A 26028-nucleotide genomic window follows, 5' to 3' on the forward strand; every position below is an offset into this window, starting at 1 on the left:
TAACACTGTGTAAATAGATGCATCTAGGTTTAACGAAATTAAGAAAACGTTTTGTTGATAATTATTTGTCGTAATTACAAATAGGATTTGAAAAAAATTGATGAACAACATTTTTATTTGCATAACGAGTCCCTGTGATTGATACCATGTATGCCGATCGCCTTTTAAGAGAGTTAAAACCTTTGTTTCTTAATAATTTTAAAATTTGTAAACGGACAATTTAAGAAAGGTTTGTTAAATCATATCAGCACCAAAGTACTGACTTCTGAACTGATGATTACCTCGGGGACTGATAGTCCACCAGCAGAGGTATCGACCCAGTGATGTAAAAAATTAAAAAGAAACAACGTGTTTAATAATTTCATGCGTGCGATGCGCTTTTCTAGATATATCAGGAACGCTCAAAGCCAAACATTTGAAATCCGAGGATGTATAAGATTCGAGTTTAGATAAATCCATTTCGAATAGACTAAAAGATTTTACTGGGTCAAGATGTTATTGATGAGATCATCTTCTCCAGGGAAATTGTTAAGGGAAGGCACAAATCCATACAGAGGCAGTTGCTCCTGCAATGCAAACCAATGTAATATGCACATGCTGAAACATATTCAAACCCATTTTTTCTTTTGTTTAAACATAAGATTGAAATTTATTACTGCAAGAGTTTTTCAACTCCGATTTGAAGTTTGCGTTTTTCAAATCTTTGTATTCATGACCTTCAGACTTATCATGTTTCACAAGAGAGTTGTATGGATTCAAGTATTCATCAATTTGTTTATTTTTGGTACTATTAGCAACAATCACTCTGTATTCATGTTGGTAAATGTTCGCTTGTTGTATCGCTTGATAAGGATTAAGATATCCTTCATCTTCTATTGGAATACCATTTTGACCATCTAATACATCTGTGTAATTGTTACCAAAAGCTTTCCTACACTGATGCTGTTCAAACTTTCTTGGGACTGGCAAACTAGGAGGAACAGTACAATGGTGTTGCTCTGTCATTTGTTCCTCGTCAACATATTCGTATGTGTTCATTTCTATTGATCCCTTTGCTGGTAACTGTCTTTCGTCACCTTTCTGTTCAGACGCTCTTTGTTGACGGGAACAACATTTATTCTTGACTCCAGTAAAAAGCATTCCAATAAAAATACCTACTACTAATAAACCAGCACCTCCAGCGTAAAATGCGACTTTATTAATATCATCTTTCCCTTGAAAAAAAATAATGATAAACGATATAGTAATTTCCTAATATCTTTAATAATTTTCCGATTTACAATTCTGCACATTATGCTATAGAAATGTGTCACCTGTTGTAAATCTTTAATTCATCGCTCGATATAATACTACATAGTACTGAATGCAACTTATCAATAGAATTCCATCAGGTGAAACACGACAGTGGTCACTAGGTGAGAAGGGACTTCTTATCCGTCCGGAGCAAATGAGGACACAATTTCTTTCGGTAGTGTTCATGTTTTGTTCAATCTTTTTCAAATCTTTTCAAAGAACGATTATTGAAAAAAGAAACTTTAGATATGATTGCTTTACCACATTAAACGTACTTTCAGTATCAAGTTAAATCTACGAACAAATCTAAATCTAAATCTACGTATTACAAACAAATTGTTGTATAAAAAAAAAGTTAAATAGGACTGTTTCAAAATGTTTAACTGAACAAAGTTCTTTTATCAGCAAAAAAATGAAGAAATTGAAGGGGAAAAAAAGGTTTCACTCAAATAAAAAAAAATAAGCTTTTGCACAAATATATTTAGAGTTTAGAAAAAATAGATTTTTCAAATTTTGTTTTAGGTGTGAATTGTCTAAAACTGCTTCATGAGCATTTCAGTTAATAATATGGATTCATGAAAAATATATATATGATGAACAACAGAAATGTAATTTCTTTTTATGGTTTGCACAATTAGTTTTTAAAGATAAACCCTGTGCATTGGTACCAAATAATTAAAATCAAAATCACAAAAAAATACTGAACTCTTAGGAAAATTCAAAACGGAATGTCCGTAATCATAAGGCAAAATCAAAAGTTCAAACACATCAAACGAATGGATAACAACTGTCAAATTCCTGTACATGTATTTGTGTATAGGATAAAAAATGTGAGTAATGTTAGACGGGGTTTACTTATGGAATATGTGCAAAGCAAACGAACCTACCTTTGCCTGAAGTGTCAAATGTTGACTCAATACAGCCATGTATGTTATCACAACTAAAATATAAAATTTGAAAGTTTTAGATAAATGACATGGGAACACTACGACTATTGAATTTATATTTTTATATAGCAGATCTGGTCGTGTGGTTTAGAGCTCTGGACATGAGCCTTAGCAATTGGTGTTGTACTGTATCAAATGTGTTGAGGGACAAAAATTAGTCGGTAAAAAAATCTAATTCTTACACTGTTGGGTGTAAAAAGTACAATCACAAAAATACTGAACTCAAGGGAAATTTTCAGACTTATGTATACATATTTGTATTAGCTCTGTATCTCAAACACACTGAGATGCAGTGGGCATATATAGTGTATGGTTGTAACTTGTTTAGACTTGTTTGTATAATATACTTGTTTTAGTGACTGTAGAATGAATTTGATCATTATCCCATACGGTCTGATGTGCTTATGCGGTACAAAAAAAAATCAGCCTAAAAATCAAATTTTAACACTGTTGGGTGTAATTTTCTGACTTATATATGTAGGACTCTTAAGTGCGATGGAACTCTAAAGTGCGATGGTCACGCTAAAATGCGGTGGTCTACGCTAAAGTACGATGGTGTATTACGCTAAAGTGCGACGGCTGTTTGCTCGCTAAAGTAAGATGATTTATCACGCTAAAGTGCGATGGACCAAACGGGTAATGTTAAAGGGCTTAAAACTTTAAAGACCACGGATAAAATAGTTAGCCTTTTTGCAAAAGCTAGTATGCTAAGGTTTAATAACATTTGTGATAGGCTTTATTATTACCGGTAGGCTTTAGTGATTGTTTCTTAATTAAGAAGAACGACTACATTATAATTGCTAAAATGGTAGTTTAGGTGTGATAAAAATCTACATTTCCTGTATATGATTTTTTTTTAATTCGGGCGTATCAAATATTTGGATAATTGATGTACATTGCCGTTCACACAGTCTATCACTAATGTGAACATCTCCCCTGAAAGTCGTCATTGTAAATTACAAATACAAAATTTGTTCATTGTGTAATATACATTTGTTCAAATTGTTTTTAATTTAAATGTGAGAGAAATGCAATGTTCTGTTGTATTTTCCTACAATGTACAAACTAATGTTTTAGCGGACAATTTATAATTTACGCATAAGATATGTACCTTTATTTTGCCGACGTTACTTTTTAATAAAAGCGACAATATGTTTAACGGGAACCGCAAAGTAAACTGCAATATAAACCATGATTCAAATGTATCTGCTCGCTCCCAATAAAAGCAGGATACCGGATTTCATGCGAATATCGAATATAAGTTTTTATTTGAAGGGTCTATAGTAAAATGGTCGACTAGTTCTTCCAGCTACAAAAATATATCTCTTTGCTTCAGCCGACAAAGCATGGTTAGGTTTAAATTAATTAAGTCATTGACAATTAGTTTAAAAATATTTGTAATTTGTTTTCCGGCGTGTTCAATTTCTAGTTAGTATAAACGACTGTTAACGTCATAATCCAACTACGTTCCGTACGTCTATACTTTCGCGGACCATCGCACTTTAGCTTGTGTAAGCATCGCACTTTTGCGAAGACCATCGGACTTTAGCGTTCCCATCGGACTTTAGAGTCCTACATATATATATTTAGATGTTTCGAATTTTAGTGTGAAGTCCATTTTCACTGAACCAGTGCACAATTTTTTTAGGGGCCAGCCTTGGTCCACCTCCGAATGCGGGATTTTCTACACATGCTATGTGTGAGTTTCAACTTTGTATTACAGGTTGATTATATCTTTGACTGTTTCTATGTGATGTATATGTTTTTATATTCCGTCAAAAATGTGTTGTATATTTGAGTTATGCTGTACTTAAATAAAAGTATCGGATCTTAGTTTATCTTATCTTATATTTAACAAACATTTGCAATGCTGGAAGTCAGGTTAGTTTTTCAATTTTTGTTTCATTGACAAAGATTTTCGAATAAATTGTCAAGCATCACATCAAACATTTAATTGATCTGTCTCAATATTCGATTCCATATATCTATAAAAATTTCATAACCTAAATGTAAATTCTTTAAACAATTTTTTCATGTCTGCATTTAACACACCTCAGAGATGCCTTTATTTTCCTTATTTCTAGAGTTAAATGTTTTTTTTTTTAATTAGATGAATAAGATTAATAAAATTAACGGTACCAATTTTCTTGCACCAGATGCGCATTTCGACAATACATGTCTCTTCAGTGATGCTCGTGGCCAAAATATTTGAAATCCAAAGCTTATATAAAAGATGAAGAGCTATAATCCAAAAGGTCCAAAAAGTATAGCCAAATCCGTGAAAGGGATCAGAGCTTTGCATGAGGGAGATACATTCCTTAATTTAAAATAATTTCTAATATTTTGTAACAGCAAATTTTAATAACACAAAAAATCCGTATTTTCATGCCAGTACCGAAGTACTGGCTACTGGGCTGGTGATACCCTCGGGGACTAAAAGTCCACCAGCAGAGGCATCGACCCAGTGGTAGTAATAAAATTAACGGTACCAATTTTCTAATCAGGAATATGACAGTTGTTGTCCATTCGTTTGATGTGTTTTATCATTTGATTTTGCCATTTGATAACGGACTTTCCGTTTTGAATTTTCCTCGGAGTTCAGTATTTTTGTAATTTTACTTTTCACTTATACAGAGGTTGCAATAAGAAATTCCTTGATTGCAGGTATGACGTCTTTTAAAGGTGTCAGACCATCAATTCAAAACCCGCATATAATCCACAAAACTTTTCAATGTTCCCAGCGTCGTTGAAATCAGGTATATTATGAATTGTACATGTATGTTCTTTCTATTTTACAATTTGTAACTAAGGTTTTAAGTCTTGAAGTGAAACGCCAATGCTCGGCAGTAATTTTCTACCAAAAATAATTTCTATTTTTCTGGAAATCTTATATAAGTAATCTATGACCCGTACAAGTACTTAATTTTTCATGCAAAATCATGAAAAAATAAGTTTAGCTCAAATGGTTTACACCTATATCTCTTTAACCAGCATTTTTTTTTTGCAAGTTTGTATGCTACTTTAAGTAAAAAACGACATAAAAGCACTGTTTTGTCAGGGAAGGACTACTAAATTGAAGTAAATAAGTTGGTGGTCTGACACCGAGACGCAGAATTGAATGTATACCCTTTTCATTCGCTTGAATAGTTGATTTTCAGAAAACCTGATTCCTTCATTGACAAGTATTTTGTAATATCTATTCTCAAGAAAAAACTACATCTTCTCGGTTGTTATTTCTTACGTGAGTGTATCACGAACTTACCGCTTGTTATCTCGACAAATACATTCTTCTAAGCAATTCTTTCCGTATAATCCAATCGGACATTCTTTACAGGTTTGACCAGCATCAGAAAATGTACCAATAGGACAATCTAAATGAGTAATCAAAATAGAGCAAATACTCATTTTTTACTGTCATATTATTGTATATGACGGCTTTTTTTATCAAGGTTATTGTTGGGTTTTTTTAAATTGTTTATCAACTCACAGCGGTATAATACTGTTGCCTTTATTTTATTGATTTTGTATTTACATTTCATCATTGATCAAAATTTTTAAACCCGCTGCATTTGTTTGTACCTGTCCTAAGTCAGGAATCTGATGTTATTAAAGTAGCTCCTGATTATAGATGTGGTTGATAATTATTACTCATTTCTCTTTTTTCACATAGATTAGACCGTTGGGTTTCCCGTTTGAGTAGTTTTACACTAGTCATTTATGGGGCCCTTTATAACTTGCTGATCGTTGTGAGCCAAGGCTCCGTGTTGAAGAGCGTACTTTGACCTATAACGGTTTACTTTTACAAATTGTGACTTGGATGGAGAGCTCAAGTTATCTCATTGGCACTCATACCACATCTTCTTATATCTACTGAGCTTTTGATTTTTTCCATTTTATTAGGAACATTCGGTTTGGATTTTCCTCGGAGTTGAGTATTTTTGTGATTTTACTTTATATTAAACGTATAGAGAGCATACAACGAAGAGCTACCCTTATACAAAGACTATGAGCGTATCAGTAGTGTCATACCATGATGAAAGACCATGGATGGAAACCTCTTGTAAAATTAAATTGCTTTACGCCACATTAGCACATAAAATGGAATTGAGAACAGCGCCTTGTACCACTGAACAAAATAGTCAAAGACCTAGTAGCCATACCCAATGAACATTATATTGAATTTAATAACAGACAAAAGACTGCAAGGCAAGTATAACTGAAAAGATTATCGGCAAATACTAACATTTACGAAAATTCTTTCTAATCACGAACTGTAAACGAATGGAACTCATTGTTGAACATTGAAAAACATTGAAAAACAGTGGAAAGACAATGGCGCACACACACATCCTGTAAAATTATGTCTCCAGCAGAAGAAGATACGGCAAATCTACTGTTAACTTACCTCCACCATAACCCGATGATCCAATATGCCTTTTGATTGTACAACCGATTTTATGGTCGCATCTGAAAACATAAATTCATGATAATTAATTACTTTAAACCTTTTATCATTAGCTGTACTGGCTGATTATTTGTTTGTCGATGAATTAACGTCCTTCTTGAATTCACGCCAGTGTATTAGTAGCTTCTATAGGCCATTCAGATATTTTCGAAACGTATCCAAAACTGTCGATCATTGAAAGAGGTAATTATACATATCTTCTTACGGTCTCTAATTGTGTTTGTCTTTTAAAAGAACATAGGCGTTTTGATGTGAATGATAATCAAATATCATGTATAATGAGAACGCCTCGTCGAATTCTTTTTAGCTCACCTTGCCCGAAGGGCCAAGTGAGCATTTTTCATTATTTGGCGTCCGTCGTCGTCCGTCGTCGTCGTTCGTCGTCGTCGTCGTTAACTTTTTACATTTTGAACTTCTTCTAGAGCTCTACTTAATGGAATAGCACCAAACATGGCCTAGATGTTCCTTATGAGATGCTGACCAAGTGTTGTTACTTTGTAGCCGATCCATCATCCAAGATGGGCGCCAGCAAGGGACTTAGTTTAAATAGGACCCTATGGGAAATGCGTACAAATGACTTCTGTTAGAGAACCACTGAATGGAATGGAATTAACCATGGCATGAATGTTCCTTATTAGATACTGACCAAGTAATGTTACTTTGTAGCCGATCCATCATCCAAGATGGCCGCCAGCAAGGGACTTAGTTTAACATAGGACCCTATGGGAAATACATACAAAAGTCTTCTTCTAGAGATCTACTGAATGGAATGAAACCAAACATAGCATGAATGTTCCTTATGAGGTGCTGACAAAGTGTTGCTACTTTGTCGCTGATGCAACATCCAAGATGGCTGTGAGTAGGGAGACCTAGTTTAACATAGACCTTTACGGAAAATGAATACAAATGACTTCTTTTAGAGAACCACTGAATGGAATGAAACGAAATATAGCATAAATGTTCCTTATCAGGTGCTGGCCAAGTGTTGTTACTTTGTAGCCGATCCACCATCCAAGATGGCCGCCAGTAAGGGACTTAGTTTAAATAGGACCCTATTGGAAATACTTACAAATGTCTTCTTTTAGAGAACTACTGAATGGAATGAAACCTAATATAGTTTGAATGTTCCTTATGAGGTGTTGACCAAGTGTTGTTACTCTGTAGCCGATCCAACATCCGAGATGGCCGCCAGTGGGGGGACTTAGTGTAACATAGGACCTTACGGGAAATGCATATAAATGACTTCTTAAATTGAACCACTGAATGGAATGAAACGAAACATAGCATGAATGTTCCTTATGAGGTGCTTACCAAGTGTTGTTACTTTGTAGCTGATCTATCATCCAAGATTGACGCCAGCGGGGGACTTAGTTTAACATAGGACCCTATGGGAGTACAAAAAATGTACATACAAATGTCTTCTTTTAGAGAACCACTGAATGGAATGAAACAAAACATAGCATAAATGTTCCTTATGAGATGCTGACCAAGTGTTGTTCTTTGTAGCTGATACATCATCCAAGATGGCTGCCAGCGGGGGACCTAGTTTAAATAGGACCTTATGTGAAATGCATACACAAGTCTTCTTCTAGATAACCACTGAATGGAATGAAAACCAAACATAGCATGGATGTTCCTTGTGAGTGCTGACCAAGTGTTGTTACTTTGTAGCCGATCCATCTTCAAAGATGGCTGCAAGCGGGGGACCTAGTTTAACATAGGACCCAATGAAAAATACATACAAAAGTCTTCTTTTAGAAAACCACAGAATGGAATGCAATATTAAACCAATTTGTTTTTTTATATGTTTTCAAAAACCCAAGTAGAGTCAGGTGAGCGACACAGGCTCTTGAGAGCCTCTAGTTTCAATCATAACATGATGTCGGGGATCAAGAAGATAAATATTTATCTTAAAATGAAAGCAAAAAGAAAATATCAGAAAAGATTATATTTCTGTCAAAAACGTTTCAAAAATAATTAAACAACCAGTGAATTCATAGATGGATGTCTGTTTAATTTCCAGCTGAAAGTTAAATGTATACATAAAGAGTGGAGAACATGTTAATGCAATGTGAATGTGTTCTAGACCGACACACTTTTACAATAGTTCACAAATTTGATCTGATATAAGTGATATATGCTGATTTTTATTTGTATGGCTGCCGTTTTTGAAAGAGGCGTCACTTTGAATTTTCAAGGAGGGTCTTAATATCTTATCACGGAATTTTGTTTCGCAATTTTCATTAATCCGCCAAAAAAAGCAAAAAGGTACCAATACCTTGTTCATAAATATTCCGTATCAACTTCATAAATAAAACACGATAGTCTTGAAGTATAGATTCAGGGTACTGGCATTGTTTATCATCTTAATAACGTATTGTAGTATTATTTCATTTGTCTTTATGAATATTACTTTTACTGTTTAGTCTGTTTTTTGGTTATATCCATTTGACGTGACCGTCATTGTGTTATTGTTCTATGATAATTTTTGTATTCTTGTCTTTCGTTTTAGCTAATGTGCTTTGTCTGTATGGCTTTTTACAGTCTTTTATGTTCTTTGAAACATATGACGTGGCTCTGTATACATCCCGTCATTGTGTTATTGATTCATGGTAACTTTTTGTATTCTTGTTATGCTTTTTGCGAATGTGCTTTGTCTATATTCCTTTTTGTGCTTCTTTGTTATATACTTATTTGTCTTTATAGTGATTAATATAATACCACAATGTTGACTGATGTACCCCTATTTTGACATTTTTACCTGTTATGTCCTGGGTTTTTTGTTCACACATCGTTGCCGATATAAGAGTTATATAATGGAATTTGATGCGACTGTCAAACAAGTGAGGGGTTTAGCTAGCTATAAAACCAGGTTCAATCTATCATTTTCTTCATAAGCAAATGCCTGTATCAAGCCCTGAATATGACAGTTGTTATCAATTAGTTTGATTAGTTTGAGCTTTTGAGTTTGCCAATTGATTTGGGACTTTCCGTTTAGAGTTTTACTCGGAGTTCAGAATTTTAGTGATTTTACTTTTTGTTCAACAATATCAAAACTTTCTCAAAAACACAAGTCATGCATATAATATATATTTTGTAGATGTAAAAGTTAACAGGAATCCACCCATACATATAAGTTTCCTTGCAAGCTTGCATTCAATTGATCTCTGGCGGATGGCCGTCTCATTGGCAGCATATTTTATCTTTATTTCATACAGTTGGTCTATAAATCCCAAGGAGAAAGTTTCGAATAAATTTTTTTATACATGTTTACTCTATAATTATAAACAATATTACTGTAAGATGTTTGATGCAAAATGACCTTTTTGTTATTAAATGTTTGCATCGTTAAGCCTACTTCCACAATAAATCTCTATTTTTATAGCAACAGTAAGTAAACGTTTGTCATAATCTAAATATGATATCTGTATCCCTCCTGTAATATTTGTGATAATAAAAATGTAACGTTTTTTTAATCTGAGATGTCATTACAAACACTCGCATATTGATTATTGTGTACTTCTTAGTAAGTAGACAATAGAACATCGCCCGCAAAATAAAAACAATTAACAAAAAAAAAGGAAAAAGTCTATCATTCCTATTTTATAAATATGATATAAGCGCATGGTCGTTAATATAAGAAATAGGAAGATTAAGGAAAGTACTTCTGTCTCAATTCATGTGTGATTTATTCTTTCTATTCTTTTTTACTGTTGTTGGCATATTTTCAAAACAGAGAAATAGACTTTCTCCCTTTGAAGTTACGAGTGTGTCTTATTACTCACATTTGATCATCATTACAACTACACATGTGAGCACAGTGGAATCCGTAGAATGGCTTTGGACATTTATGACACTTTGCACCATTTTTCGAAGTATATCCAATGTCGCATTCTAAAATGCAAATTGTTTATCAATCATCAATAAATATATAAAATAAAAACATCTATCATTTGATAAAAATGAAACCGTCAGGGACATATATCCGATTGACAATGGTCTGTAAACACCTAACAACACGAACCACCAATGTTCTTAACTTCTGTTCTTTTACCTTGACGCTATATTATGTGTTTGTCGCGTGCGTTTTATAAAACAATTACTATAAATTTTTTAATTGAATTGTGAGGTTTTTTTTATGTAAATATCATATATATTTTACATTAACATATATTTTATTATATAAACACATATTTTTATTTTTTTATTTCAATGAAGACATATCGGATTTTCATGAATAATGATTTTTTTGATAACACATAAATATTTATTTTTTTATGAACATGGGATATTTTATTCATAAAACGTACAATTATGATGTTTCATTTTGTTGACGTATTTCTATTTATGCGCATATAAACTGTATTTTTTACACATATTTTGATTTTTTTTTATCTTCTGTCTCAGAGAAGAATGCGGCCGAAATTATAGACAATCAACAAATTTATTTCTATGAAATTTCATTACTTTGGACAGACATACAACACTTTCGTGTTTAAAAATATAAACAGAAAAGCTTTTTTGCAACAATCTTTGGGATATCTTCTTTCAATTAGTTAGCATTTAATTTACGTAACAATTCTTTGGAAATTACTTTTTCATATTATTTATAGAATTTCATATTTTTAGGGAAGAATGGCATTGTTTGGCCTTTTTTACTCTTCGATGATTTGTTCATTAACATTTTAACAAAAGATCTTCATACATAATAAAGTTAAAAGCCATTGCTTTACAAATGTGTCAATGTACACGTTTTCAAGCTAATTGATAAGATCAATCCTAAACTGCATATTTTCCAAATATGTCGCAGTTTGGATAACGTCTAAAAAAACATTTAACATTAGAAACGTCATTACTTCCCTGTAGATGTATCATGCCAAACGGTAAACGAAATTATTACATCTTACAATCGAATATAGATATATGTGTTCATTATATTCCCCAATTTCATAAAAAATAACAAACACATAAACATAAATCCTACTTTATCCGTGTCTGTACTTTAAATGAATCGGATACAAGATACTGTATATTAAGACGAAGCATTATTTTTCTTAACGGGGTACTTAAGATACAGTGAGTTTGTAGGTATAGGATATTAACCAAGACAATATGTAAACAATAAAATACATTATGTAGTCAATTAAAATATATATGTAAAAATTATTATTTGTGATGATGTGAAATGTTGTTCACAGTGTGTGTTTGCACATTATTACACTATGTTATACAATTAGAGACCGTTTTGACTTTTTTATACATTCATTTACATTTTTAATTTTAAAAAAATATTTGATCTTTTTTATCATCTTCCATCTAACACACGACGTATTCTGAAGGTCGTATAGATGTATCATATAATTACGTAATGATAAAGACATGACAACGTAAAAAGATGACATTGTGCACTGACTATAACGTTATCCCACAACTTTACATACGTTGTGGGATAACATTGTTACAACGTCGGTTAAAGTTCTAGTTATAATATGTTCCCAACTTTCAAAAACATCGTATTAAACATTCTGTTTTATCCGTGGACGGAAGCGTATTAGGACTATCCTGATTAATTTTATTTTGTTTCCAAATTTTGGAATGGTCATTTTATTTTTGAAATTTCCCACTTGTATAGAGCGAGACCAGTGAGCAAATAAAGGCAACAGTAGAATACCGCTGTTCGAAAGTCATCAATCGATTTAGAGAAAACTAAAACTGAGATAAACAAATCAACTATAAGATGAAAACAACCTAACAACAGAACACTGAAGTGCACAAACAACCAAAACGACAATGCAACACACACATGAAGGAACTATAAGATAGCAACTGCCATTTCCTGACTTGGTCCAGGACATTTTAAGAAAAAATGGTTGGTTGAACCTGGTTGTGCGGCTAGCAAAACCTCGCGCTTTTATGGCAATGTTAAACATAGAACTAAAACGATTACACAACATGACAGGACTACGTATATCAGTACAAATAAATGCAAGAACAGTACGGACAGAGAAATACACATATAAACATTACAATAGGACATTTTGACATGCTAATAGTTTTCAAAAAAGTCACGATGTTCTCAATCCAGATATTCACTAGGTTAGTTTAGTTCATTATATTATAGTTCGTTTCTGTGTGTGCTACATTTTCATGGTGTGTCGTAGTTCTCCTATATTAGATGCGTTTTCCTTAGTTTTAGTTTGTAACCCGGATTTGGTTTTTCTTCTCGATCGATTTATGAATATCGAACAGCGGTATACTACTGTTGCCTTTATTTAACAAAAGTCGAAAAAATAAGTTTGGGACTAATGAGGGTAGGAAGATAAAATTTGGAATTTCCAAGTTTAATATTGATAATTTCAAGATCAATGTTGATAATTCTAAGATTGAAGTTCGAAACTCCAAGCTAAAAAAAGGTTAAAAAAACCACATCTAAACCAACTAAGTAAAAGTCAAATTGATATCTAAAATTATTCCCACGCAAAACAAATACATCACTAAAACAACTCAAAATATCCGAAAAGAGCACGTTTTAAAACGCCTACTGGACATGATTTTTATATTTATATTAGGCGAACCATTATCTACCGTTAGGCCTATTGAACCTTTTTGTAAAGTTAAGAATTCGTGGCTACATTATAACTGTTCTATGCAAAAATAATAAATTAATTATCATAGTTAGTTGTACTTGTGAGTGAACTTACTTCAATGAAAACTTACTGAAGGTCTTTGAAAGGACGGTCATGCACGAGGGCATTACAAATTATCACTTAAATGCACAGTGTCATTAACACAATTTCATTATAGAAATTTTTATTCCTAGTGAAAAGGGAAAACTGGTTACCATTATGGCTGCCTCAAGTTGGAGTTGCTTGAATTTGTTATAATAGCCCACACCAATATTATCTGAAGCGTCATACGCTGTAACAACAGCCAAAATAGGATAATTGAGGATTTTTTTTTTTTATAAACAAGATATCTGAACATCTCAAGAAAATAAGAAAAAATTCAACTTAAAACAAATCGATATTAGCATCTGTAAGACTTGTCAATGTCTTGTTCACAACTAATTATTTACAAAGAGCCGCCGGACTGAAATTGTATAAGGTCGTTACTTGAATATGTGTATGACGTTTGGGATATCATTGGTGTGGGATATTATAACAAATTAGATCAATGCTAACACTAATCATTTTGGGGCCCGTTATAGCTTGATGTTCGGTGTGAGCCAAGACCAAGAGTTGTCTCATTGGCACTTATATCAAATCTTTTTATTAATATCTGAAGGATGTTGTTTACTGGATTTACAAAGCTTTTATCATTCAATTTAATGGACAGAGTGCTTCAATTAAACAAAAAATAAACTGGTTGGTCTACGCAGAGTCTTCTGTTTGCCTTTAATGTTTCTCACCTCTGCATTCTTTTTTTGAATTTTCGTAGAAGTGGACACAGCAGGTGATTCTGTAAATAAGTAAATGTTATTTAATAAAAGCAAAATACTTAAGTAACAAAAACATACTGGCTTTAATTAAATCCTAAAATTTCAGCTAGTGAACAATAGATGAACGGTCATGTTGTTTTTTTTTAAATCCGACGATATCAGAACAATTTTTTTCACTTAAAAATCTAAATCTTGCAGTAGATAGATGATCATTAAAACTAAATTACAACAAAACGTTAAAACGCTTTTAGTTTTTCAGAAACTTTTTCAGGGCTTGTATTTCCTATCACGATTTCCTTTATAGAGGGTTTGCTGCTCACAAGAAAGCTATTAAACCAAGAGTTCCAAATGGTGAAGTTGAAACCATTCTCCGTAAATTTAACGGACGCCATCACGAGTTGGTTGACAGTTATGGAATAACCGTTTCACAGATGATATCGGATATAATCCTTTTGTCGTTACTACAATCCCATTCCCTTTTCACGAATGTAACCCACCGAATTAGACTATTTGCCGGGTTTGTAATAACATACCAAACACGACGGCTGCAACATGTGGAGCAGGACCCGCTTACCCTTCCGGAGCACCTGAGATTACCTCCAGTTTTTGGTGGGGTTCGTGTTGCTTAGTCTTAAATTGTCAATGTTGTGTGTTCTGATATCCGTCTGTTTCGTCTTTTTCCTTTTTAGCCATGGTTTTGTCAGTTTAATTTCGATCTATGAGTTTGGCTGTCCCTCTGGTATCTTTCGCCCCCTTTTTTTTTGTATTATCATTTGTTTCATGTTTTTATTGCACTCCCCTAAAAAAAACGACGATCAAATAAAAAAATACCATTCATGTAACAATTAGTGTATAGTTTATTTTTCATAACAAGTTTTATTTACTTTAGTCCGTATAAAAATTATTCAATTTTGCAATTGTATATGGCTTACAATTTAGTCCGTATAACAATTGTGCAATTTTGCAATTGTATATAGTTTACAATTTATCAAGGATGAGTAAATAAAGGCAACAGTAGTATACCGCTGTTCAAAACTCATAAATCCATAGACAAAAAAACAAAATCGGGGTAACAAACTAAAACCGAGATAAAAAATATAAGAGGAGAACAACGACACAACACTAAAATGTAACACACACAGAAACGGACCAAGCATCAGACAAAATCTGAGATCTTACTAACTGTAAAGTACACTTCATACAACTGGGAAACAGCTCTTTTCACATTGTTTGTACATTACAATGTACACGAACATTCTTTTTTAAATTACACTGAAGATCATGTGGAATTATTTTCCTTCAAAGAATTTTAATAATGCATTCAATATCATTAGTTACATGGTGTGTAAGTGACCTAATACGATATATATGGGGTCAGTAAATTATATGTCCCCATATATATCGTATTAGGTCACTAGCACACCGTGTAACGAATTTATCTTACCGACTATCTTCACATGTGGTATTTTGACTAGCGGCCTATCAAAGTGATTAAGTCTCCAATACTTAGTATTAAAATCCTACTTCCATTTGTCTATACAGAAAACAAATGCCAACAATAACAACTTTTTAGCTTTTAATTTGTTTTATGAATTTATTTCAGTCGTTCGTTACATGTATCAATTTCTTGAATCCTTTCAGATTTCTTTTTTTTTGTTTTGAAAGGGAAGTTACTCCGTTATTCCAACAATAACAACTTGTAAGCTTCAATTATGTTTTATGAACTAAATTCAACCTTTCATCATCAATTTCTTCGTCTTTAATATCCTTTCAGATTTTTCCTAACACCGTGTTGTTTTTATAAAGGGTTGTGGCATTTTTTTTTTTTTGAAAGGAAAGTAACTCCTTACTAACCCCATATGCTGACTTACCATGTATGGTAACTAACCCTATATTTTTTGGACACACTATATCAAATAAACATAGTCACCACGTGAAGTCATTTAACCAATCATATCTTTATAAATTTATAGGAGGTAAGATAAAATTTAGTATTGTAAATAAATAATCCTACATTAATTTATTATCCAACGACTTTACCGAAATACAAATAACAGAGATTACATCTGTCTACAAGAGAAATGTCCAATTGAAACATTAGTAATAGTATCCGTCCGTCTGAGTATCAGCCAATCTATCTGTCCGATACATGCTTGTAGTCAAACCGTCAGTTCAAACTCTTTTGTACATAGCGCTATTATTCATCTTATGTTTTGACCATACTGAACCGTCATTTTCTAGGACTCGAGGTTTACACAATTGTTTGGGTTTTTTTGCTTATGCAACTCAATTCCACAATCCCCTCTGAGGCCGTTTGGAAGACATCATTCATATTTTGTACCATTGTTTGTAATCATGTTAAGTTGACCAATTCACAGTTTGTATTTATGTTATGGTACTTTGCAAAGGTTATATACTTTTAGTTTGCTTTAAAATAGACTGCGAGCATATTTTTCATACCGTATAATTAGCAATTTTGTTGGGTTTTTGTTTTTACCTATCATACATCGATTTATTAGCTGTATTGGTTTAAAATAGTGTCCTCTTTAATGTACGTTTGTTTTATCTAATAATCGAGATTCAACCGGGAATATGAAGCAAATGCTCATTCAACCCCGTCAAATGTTCATCTTACTAATCCAAGTCAAGGACCTTATCAGATAATGTCGTAAGACTATCTTGATGATGTTCAATTAATATAAAAAAAAATTGGTTAAAATGGCAGATATTCAGTTGTTCTTTTTTCATTCAAATGTGTAAATCTAAATTTATTTTTTTAATTAAGAGGGCTATAACTACGTTGTGAGAGAAAACATGTCAAACATAGTTTGTTTCCATAACACATAGTGTGGAAGATACCAAAGGGAGAATAAATACATGTTGAAATAGAAGACGGGGATGTGGAAACGACATTTAAAACCTATCCGCCGTCATCTGTAATCATTGTATGATATTTTGGTCAATTAACTCTTGGCGTCCGTAATTTTCGAAGAGATCACTTTTCTTTTACCATCAAGAATACTTCGTTCAGTCGATTTCTTGTAAACAGCAACCTCCATCAGGGAAATCATGATTGGACATTGGTGCTCTTGAATAGTGTTTCAACTGGGAAGTTTACTCCATATACACGTACTATTAATATAGTGTCACAAAGAAATGAAAAGCAACTAAAATGAACGTTTTTGTCGTAAAGTATACCATACATTCATGGTCAATTTCGAGATGCAGGTCAAAATATGAGAAATACTTTAATGTAATAGACTTATCAAGTTGAATGAAGTACATGAGTTCATAACAGCCAACAGGATTTTGGAATATTTATTGAACCATCATCATTTATATATCGAAACGTGAACTTTCTTTTAAGAAGCTTATGCAGAAACTCTGTCTCCTGTAAATATATGAACAAGTCGGGAAGAACAGGGTCACATTCTGTGTTTTTAGGAATGCTGATTTTTTGTTGAAAAACATAACCTCCAAACGAAATACACTTGAAATATGTATATTTCTAGGTCTACAAGTTAAAGGCATAATGTATGATTTTGGAGAACGAAAAGTAACTTATCCTTTCAAGAGAGAGAGTAGGGAGAAGTGGAATATCATTACCACTTGGTGTAATTGATCTATGACATATACATGAAAGTGTTTTACATGCAATTATACCTGTCTGCAGTTTTTGTATATGATACTGTGCTTTATAGTTTCGACAAGGTACAGGGTTTTTATTGGGTTTTTTTTAATTTATTTATACTTTGTACTGTCAATTTTAAATGAAGATTAAATAAAATGTGTTACTGGTATTGAATATGCATTAAACTCGTGTGCATATACCTCAAATTATTTGTTTTATGTCAAGAAAAATGTATTCGCATAATGAATCAAATGATTTGCTGTTAGATCAAGAAATTCTGTAAAAGTAGCGCTAAACGGGACAATTGATTTTACATAGATAAATAAAATCGTATAATAAAGAAGCAAAATGAGGTTGTTAAATTTGATGTTTGCCTTTTTGTGCTTCTTTGTTACATTTGTTTGTTTTTATAGTGATTAAAGTGATAACACAATGTTGACTATTGTACCCCTATTTTTGACAGTTTAGCCTATTATGTCTGTTTATTTTGTTCACGCATCGTTGTCAATATAATGGAATTTGATGCGACTGTAAGTGAGAAGTTTAGCTTGCTATAAAACAAGATTCAATCCAACATTTTTACACATCAGAAAATGACTGTACCAAGTCAGGAATATGACAGCTGTCATCTATTCGTTTGATGTGTTTGAGCTTTTAATTTTGCCATTTACAAGGGGCTTTCCTTTTTGAAATTTCCTCTCCGAGTTCAGTATTTTTGTGATTTTACTTTTTTCTTTGATTCATATCAACACATAAAATTTTCATAATGTTGTAATAAAAAAAAATATATTGAGTTTCCATTTGTGTACATCGTAAACATTGTAAATTATTAAGATATCTGTCTACATCATATCAACTTCAATAGTAACAAATAAATAGTTAGTGCTTAGTATTTTTATATAAATGATGTCTCTTCTACATTTGTATTTCAAATTTGTTCCTGGAAACAGAACAAGTTGCTAATCCAAAGCTGACCACGCGTCGTATGTTAACTTGAAATCAAATTATTCATCAGCTGTTTCTTACTTTTTATATTTAAATTTTGAGAAATAGAATGGCAAGAAATCCGCCATATATTCCTTTCCATAACCTACCGACGGTAGATGTATATCATCCCGATGACACAAATCATCGTTAAAAAAAACTCGATCAATAGTTCGGTTTCCTGTGTAAATAGTTCTGTGTTTTAAATCCCAGGAAGAACAGAGTCGCTGCTCTATTCATTTCGTTGAATCATCGACAGTATTAGTTTAAACATATTTATTTGAAGTGGATTGGGAAACAATTTTTGCAACTTATATTAATCCCTTTCCACTTTGCGGGTGCGAGTGCTGCCTTGTAGCGGCATTAGCCTGCTATTTTTCGAAATCTACAAGGGTGCCTTTAACGTGCAAGAGATATGGCTCTCTCTTAACACGGGTCAGCCATTTATCGTCCCCTTCCGATGGACTATCATCGTTTCCTCAAGACCATACTTGCAAACGGTGTCAAGGGAGAGCCGAAAATTCAGTCCCTGAAATGTTCATCCCAGACGGGAATCGAACCAGGAACCTTTGTGTTAGTAGTCCGATGCACTAACCACTACACCATCGACAGTATTAGTACTTGGTCACATCGAAATTTTATATTTCCCTTGTCAATTAGGTGTAATTTTTGTTTACATGGGCGACTTTACATCATAAGCTGTTTCCCTTAAAACCGATGTTTATTGAGACATGACTTCCCTGTGAATGTGCTGGAGATTGGCGGATTTTAGACGTTTTTTTTATGAATTTTTGTTGCTTAAATCTCATATTATCAGCATATTGTCGCTGCAGGCAGACCCATTGGTAGCCTTCGGCTGTCGTCTCTTTGACACATTCCCCATTTCCATTCTCAATTTTATTAGAAGACATCTGATCTAATTGCTTTACTTTGAGTAAAAAAGAAAATTAGCATGGAGCAGACAAAGTGTATTGTTGGATCAGAAAATTCCTTATCCAAATTACCCTTGTGTTGAGCTTCCCGTACGGTTTTAGACCTCCCATCAAAATATCCCGAAATGAAAATATCATTTTCCTCTATAAAAAAAAATCAGCTGGTCTTAAAGAAAAATTGATTTAAAAAAAACATTTGTTTGTCCTGTTTCTGCTTGTTTTGTTTATTTTGATGCAAAAAATAATAATAGTAACAACGCAAAGAAGCATAGCATTCCTAAAACCTAAAATTTGGTTCAGCAAACTGTAAACTTTAATACATAACACTATGTTTCAATGAAAATGTTTTAGTGTCTAACAAAACCATTTTGAATGTGAATCTCGTATAACTTAACGTAACTTTAAAGGATAATATCAGGTATTAGTAATTTATTATGGGAGACACATTAAAAAAAAAGAAAACAAAACAATGGGAATACTTCAGTGAATTATGAAAGAAGTATTTGAATAACGATGGTACAATAAAACAAAACGGTAAGTAAGTATAGGTAACATACCCGTTCGGTGTATGGCAACGTCTTCCTTCAGTGTCTTGGTACAAAAGACCAGCGTAAATAAAAATCCAAAATGCTAAAAAGAAATCATGTTTTCTCTTTTTCATTTTTTTTAATATCTATGGACAAAATATATCTTATTAAAGGAAATATTTCATGAAGATACATATATAAAACAATATTTCCTATTTTTTGTAAATGATGTTGACCCTATTTCATTATTTTAATTCTCCTTTTATATTTAACAGATGGTATTAGGTCAGTCGACGAAAATTAGTTCTAAATATTATACATCCTCTGAATCCTGTGATTTGATATATAATGGATTGTTATATTCTATGTTTATAAACAATTACCACGGTCTGTTTTGCAAACTAGTCTCTGCCTTTTCCTGTATAACAAGAATGCGTCCCAAGTACACGGATGACCCACTCGCACTATCATTTTCTATGTTCAGTGGACCGTGAAATTTGGGTCAAAACTCAAATTTGGAATTAAAATTAGAAAGATCATATCAAAGGGAACTTGTGTACTAAGTTTCAATTTGATTGAACTTCAACTTCATCAAAAACTACTTCGACCAAACACTTTAACCTTGAGCGGGACAGACGGACGGACGGAAGAAAAGACGAACGAACTAACGGACCCACAGACAAGAAAAAACATAATGCCCCTCTACTATCGTAGGTGGGGCATAAAAAAAACAGACCCCATTATTTTTTTCTTCAGAGTTAACACAAACATATCAATCTCAAACTTACATACGTCTTAAGCCCTTTTCTGGATTTACCTTCAACAGGAGCGCTCAAAACCGATTATTTGAATGCCAAGAATGTATAATGACATTAACAGGTGAAGAGCTGTTTGACCAAAAAGGACCTTAAAAATGGCCATATGTATACAGAGATTTCCAATCAAAAGAAATACGTACGTAATACGACATACTTACCTAATGGGACTCGTGATTGCCAACAATTGAATTTTATTAAATATATATGTCGCTCAAGTTTATATCCTAAATTATCCAAGAATATTGTGGTAATAATCTGAATTGAACGTGATGAAAGATGAAAAAAATAAGGTCTTTTTTCGTACAGATTTTGGCCTTAATTTTCAATGAATTTGAGATCACGTAAAAACACGAATGTCTGTACCAAAGTCGTAATTATCACAGTTGATATCCATTCCGTTTTGATTTTTCCTTGGAGTTTTGTATTTATGTTATTTGACTGTTTACCTGTTATTTAATTAGATCGATTCGAGTTACTTTTCATGGTTTTGCTAATTATGAAACTTAATTTTTCACCATGCTTTGAAGATGAAATGCTCATAATTTTTTTTTGTTATCTGATGGTCCGATTGAAACTCTTTCTTTCTTTATTTATTTAAGTTTTTTTTTAAGGCGAATGTTTACAAGACAAATGTTTTACGGTTCGGCAATTTCGAAATCATTTTTTTCAGAATTTGTCTCTTGATTGAAATTGCAAATTGATGTAAGACTGTTGCGGCCACCCCACTCGCTTCTATTTAATTTCTAAGTCAAAATATTTCCCTTATATAGCAAAAATTACCTTGAATAGATTTGGCAATATCATAAGTTTTTTTTATTATATAACTATTCAACTGTTTAGGGTCTCATACATCCTTTGATTTCATATATTCGGCTTTAAGCTTTCCTGGTAAAGGTAAACACAGACGCATGAAATAATTAACGTGTTGTTTTCTGTTTTTATAGTACTTAGTTTGTAGAGTATCAGTTCATAAAGGTATCATCAGCTTAGTGATCATTACATCGGAACTGACATAATATCTAACAAACAATTCTAAAATTGTCCATTTATAAATTTTGCAATTTTTAAATTTATAAAGAGTATTTCTCACAAACTAACATAATGACAAATTCGAACTCAAAATCCTTTGCACTAGGCAAACTTAGTTTGGAGTGCAGAAACGAAAAAATATAGCAATTTTCAAAGTAACAAAGTTGCATAATTCTAGAACAGTAGGTGACTCATTGTCCAAATTGAAAATCTGTATGTGAGTTTTGATTCTTAAGGAAGTTCGAGGGTACAAATAAAATCAGCAAAAATTTAAACATTTTTTATCATTAAAATTTTATAATTATACAATTAGTTGTTACTATGCGATATGGTACAAAAATCAACAAAAAAATCATTTCATTTAAGACCCAGATGACTTTTTTTCTTATATCATTGAACAGCTCCAAATTATCTCCCTTTGGTGAAAAAAATTATTTAAATTGAATTTTATTTTTTAACTCATCGGTGTGTGACCTATATTTTTTTAAAAGCAGTTTATTAACTAACATTTGTAAAATTTAAGTGGTTTTTGTAATTAATTTCTTATTATATTTCGATAATACCTTTATTTCTCTTATTAGTTTAACATTGACCTTATCAAAAATGCATGCTTCTTTCGAAGGCAGATTGTGAGCTTAAATGAACGGTGACTCCATATTTTTATTTTTTTTCTTCTATTAAGTATATGATAAAGTTCATTGATAGAAAAAAATAGAGAAGTCCTATTTTTATTTTATTTTGAATACACCATCGGGCCCCTTTAACCATGTTTATGCATTTCGTAAAATTTGCGTATGCAAAACCTTATAAGTAAGATTGCTGGAACGAAAAAAATACTATTTTCAATGTAATAATGTAGTAGAACTCTGCAAAGGTTAGTGAATCTCTACCCAAATATGTCTTTGTCTGAGATGTTTGGTTCTTAGTCATATTTGTGCGTTTCATAAAATTTGCAGGAGGAAAATTTCCGACAGATTGCCAAGTTATACAGGGGCATAAATAGTTCAGTACAAGTGAATCACTGCCAAATTTCAATCTCTGTCGGCGAGTTTTGACTTATAGCAAATTTTTGTAAATTTGTTTGATTAAAGATTATGAACTGTGCACCTTTTTTATTAGAATATTTTTTCCATATTGTTACTGCATTGTTGTAGATAGTTTTTATCAAGACAATATAGCCTTTTCTTGGCCTTTAATGCGGAGGGAATTGGTTTGGTTTGTCTAATGCTTTTTCAAATTGTCAAACAATAAATGATATTTAATTGGTTATCATCAAAATATTATATATAATAGTAGATAGATATAGGAAGATGTGGTATGAGTGTTCTTTTAAGATCACATAAATGAAGGCAACAGTGTAGTGTATTAAATAGTCATAAATCGATTGAGAGAAATAAAAGACGGGTTACAAACTGAAACTGAGGGAAACACGGTAACTTTAAGAGGAAAATAACGAAACAACAGAAACACTGAAGTGCAACTATAAACAAAAACGTCAAAATACATAGATACAAACTATTGCCATATTTCTGACTTGGTACATGACATCTTAAGAAAAAATGGTGGATTGAACCTGGTTTTATGGCCAGAAAAACCTCCCGCTTATATGGCAATGTGTAAAATATCGCTTAAATGACACCACTACGTGACAGAAATACATCACAACCTAACGCAAGAACACTACGCAAAGAAAAACGCGCAAAAAAATAATAGAATAGACGTTACAACATGTAAACCGCAGAGCAACAACGAACATCTTCATCAACAACAGTACGGACATCACAAACAGGGACGTATTATTGTGATGAATATATAATCTTGAAATTCTAATGTTTTTCACAATACTTGGTCCGAGACTTCAATTATTTCGTACTGCATTTCTTTTAGAACATAAATGAAAATTTAAAAAATCCCACCTGCGCTTTCTCAAAGAAGTTTTTACATTGTGTTGTACTACTTTTGGGACAAATTATATCAAAATTATAGAAAACTTCATAGTCTCTAACTCAAAATATGGATAATTTTACGTCTTGAAATCTTTTGACAGCTTCCGAAGTAGTAATTATTAACCTTTTTCAGCTGGACCAAATCACTACTTTCCTTTAAAATTCTGGACCCAAATTTTTTAACAGTGTAATTTCACCCCCTACTTGCAATTTGAGGCATTAAACATGGAGAAATAAATTTGGAAGGGGTATAAAAATTAATGGCAAGTAACCCACTGTCAACACTAGGGACTATATTCGTCGATATATACAACGAAAATCAAGGAACAACGAAAATCAAGGGACGACAATTGTGGTCTCGGACCACTTGTCCAAAAAATTATCATGATAATGACGGTATTTAAAGGTTTTTTCAGATAAATGCTGTAACGAAGTATTAGTTATTTGGACTATAATTGTCTAACATAAAACTTTATCCATGGAAAATGGAATTAACTCGATTAAACTGACAACTACGACATATGTGGAATGTACCGAAAACCACAAACGATAAGACATAAGACAATACCCAACAGAAACTACAACAGAAACATCATAAATAGTCACATAAATGTTGGATGTATAAATACCTAGACACGTTGTATAGACATGCAAATTCACACTTGGCAAAACAGTCATATAAAATAAGGCACGTTCTGTATTTACAAGACAGACGACATAGATGTTATACCAAATACCGTACAAACAATAAGTTAAGATAGAAATATAAAAAATATCAGAATTGCGGAGCAATTGAGCAGGCTAAAAGCACGATATTATAGTTTCGCGGAAAAAAAATAAAACAACAAAAACACCGAACTCCAAAGAAAAATCTAAACAGATTTAAAGTCTCTTGGCAAACGGCTAATTCAAAAGCTCAAACACAGCAAACGAATGAACAACAACTGTCATAGTCCTGAAATGGTACTGGCATTTTAATAGTAGAAAATGGTTGATTAAACCTGGGTTTATAGCTAGCTTAACCTTTCACTTATATGACAGTCACATAAAGTTTCACTATCTTGACAACGATGTGTGAACAAAACAAACAGAAATACTAGGGCAATTATGGATGACCCCTTAACAACATCAAGAATCTGACCTATTAAAATCACTGATCGCCACATTCAGTGATAATGTAATTCAGGTGTTAAAAGCACACTTTTAAATGTAAATTAATAGTTAAGGTTATGAGTACTTTGAAGTGTGTCTTTTGGTGTATTATATCTAATGTAGAATGTTATAATAATTGGCACAACTTTTTTGGAATTTTAAATCCTCAATGCTTTTCAACTTTGTACTTGTTTGGCTTTATAAGTATTTTGATATGAGCGTCACTGATGAGTTTATGTAGACGAAACTCGAGTCTGGCGTACTAAATTATAACCCTGGTATCTTGATAACTATTTACACCACTGGGTCGATGCCATTGCTGGTGGACGTTTCGTCCCCGAGGGTATCACCAGTCCAGTAGTAAACACTGCGTTACATCAATTATGTGGTCTTTTTATAAATTTTCTGTTTACAAAACTTTGAATTTTTCGAAAAACTAAGGATTTTCTTATCCAAGGCATATATTACCTTAGCCGTATTTGGTTCAAGTTTTTGGAATTTTTGGATCCTCAATGCTCTTCAACGTTTTACATGTTTGGCTTTATAAATATTTTGATATGAGCGTCACTGATGAGTCTTATGGTCACTCTATGTAGACGAAACGCGCGTCTGATGTACTTAATTATAATCCTGGTACCTTTGATAACTAATTATATAGTCTATTGTACGCAATTTTTGTCTCAATGTAACTTATGTGCTAAAAAAGAAAATTGGATTTGTTTTATAATTAAGGGTGCATTTCTTTCTAACACAAACGATGCAAACGTCTAAGCGCGCACATGTTTTGATCATCTCTTTCAAACATACGTTTGCATAGTTAACATAAACTTTGACAAACTATGCAAACGCTAAAAATGCGTCTGTAG

General features: G+C 32.5%; 1 protein-coding gene across 1 annotated transcript; it reads right to left on the reverse strand.

Annotated features, from left to right (window-relative positions):
- Nucleotides 1-543: 543 nt before the first annotated feature.
- Nucleotides 544-5607, reverse strand: LOC143068267 (uncharacterized). Its single transcript, XM_076242189.1, has 3 exons — nucleotides 5503-5607; nucleotides 2181-2233; nucleotides 544-1214 (listed from the first exon to the last, which is right to left on the reverse strand). Exon 3 carries the CDS (start codon nucleotides 1138-1140, stop codon nucleotides 631-633), a length of 510 nt encoding a protein of 169 aa, XP_076098304.1. The 5' UTR covers nucleotides 1141-1214; nucleotides 2181-2233; nucleotides 5503-5607; the 3' UTR covers nucleotides 544-630.
- Nucleotides 5608-26028: the final 20421 nt, after the last annotated feature.

The sequence above is a fragment of the Mytilus galloprovincialis genome, chromosome 3, assembly GCF_965363235.1.
Source record: "Mytilus galloprovincialis chromosome 3, xbMytGall1.hap1.1, whole genome shotgun sequence".
NCBI lineage: Eukaryota > Metazoa > Mollusca > Bivalvia > Mytilida > Mytilidae > Mytilus > Mytilus galloprovincialis.

What these genes read in the sequence shown, in the direction of transcription:
- LOC143068267 (XM_076242189.1), bottom strand. Translation starts at nt 1,140, where the DNA reads ATGCTTTTTACTGGAGTCAAGAATAAATGTTGTTCCCGTCAACAAAGA.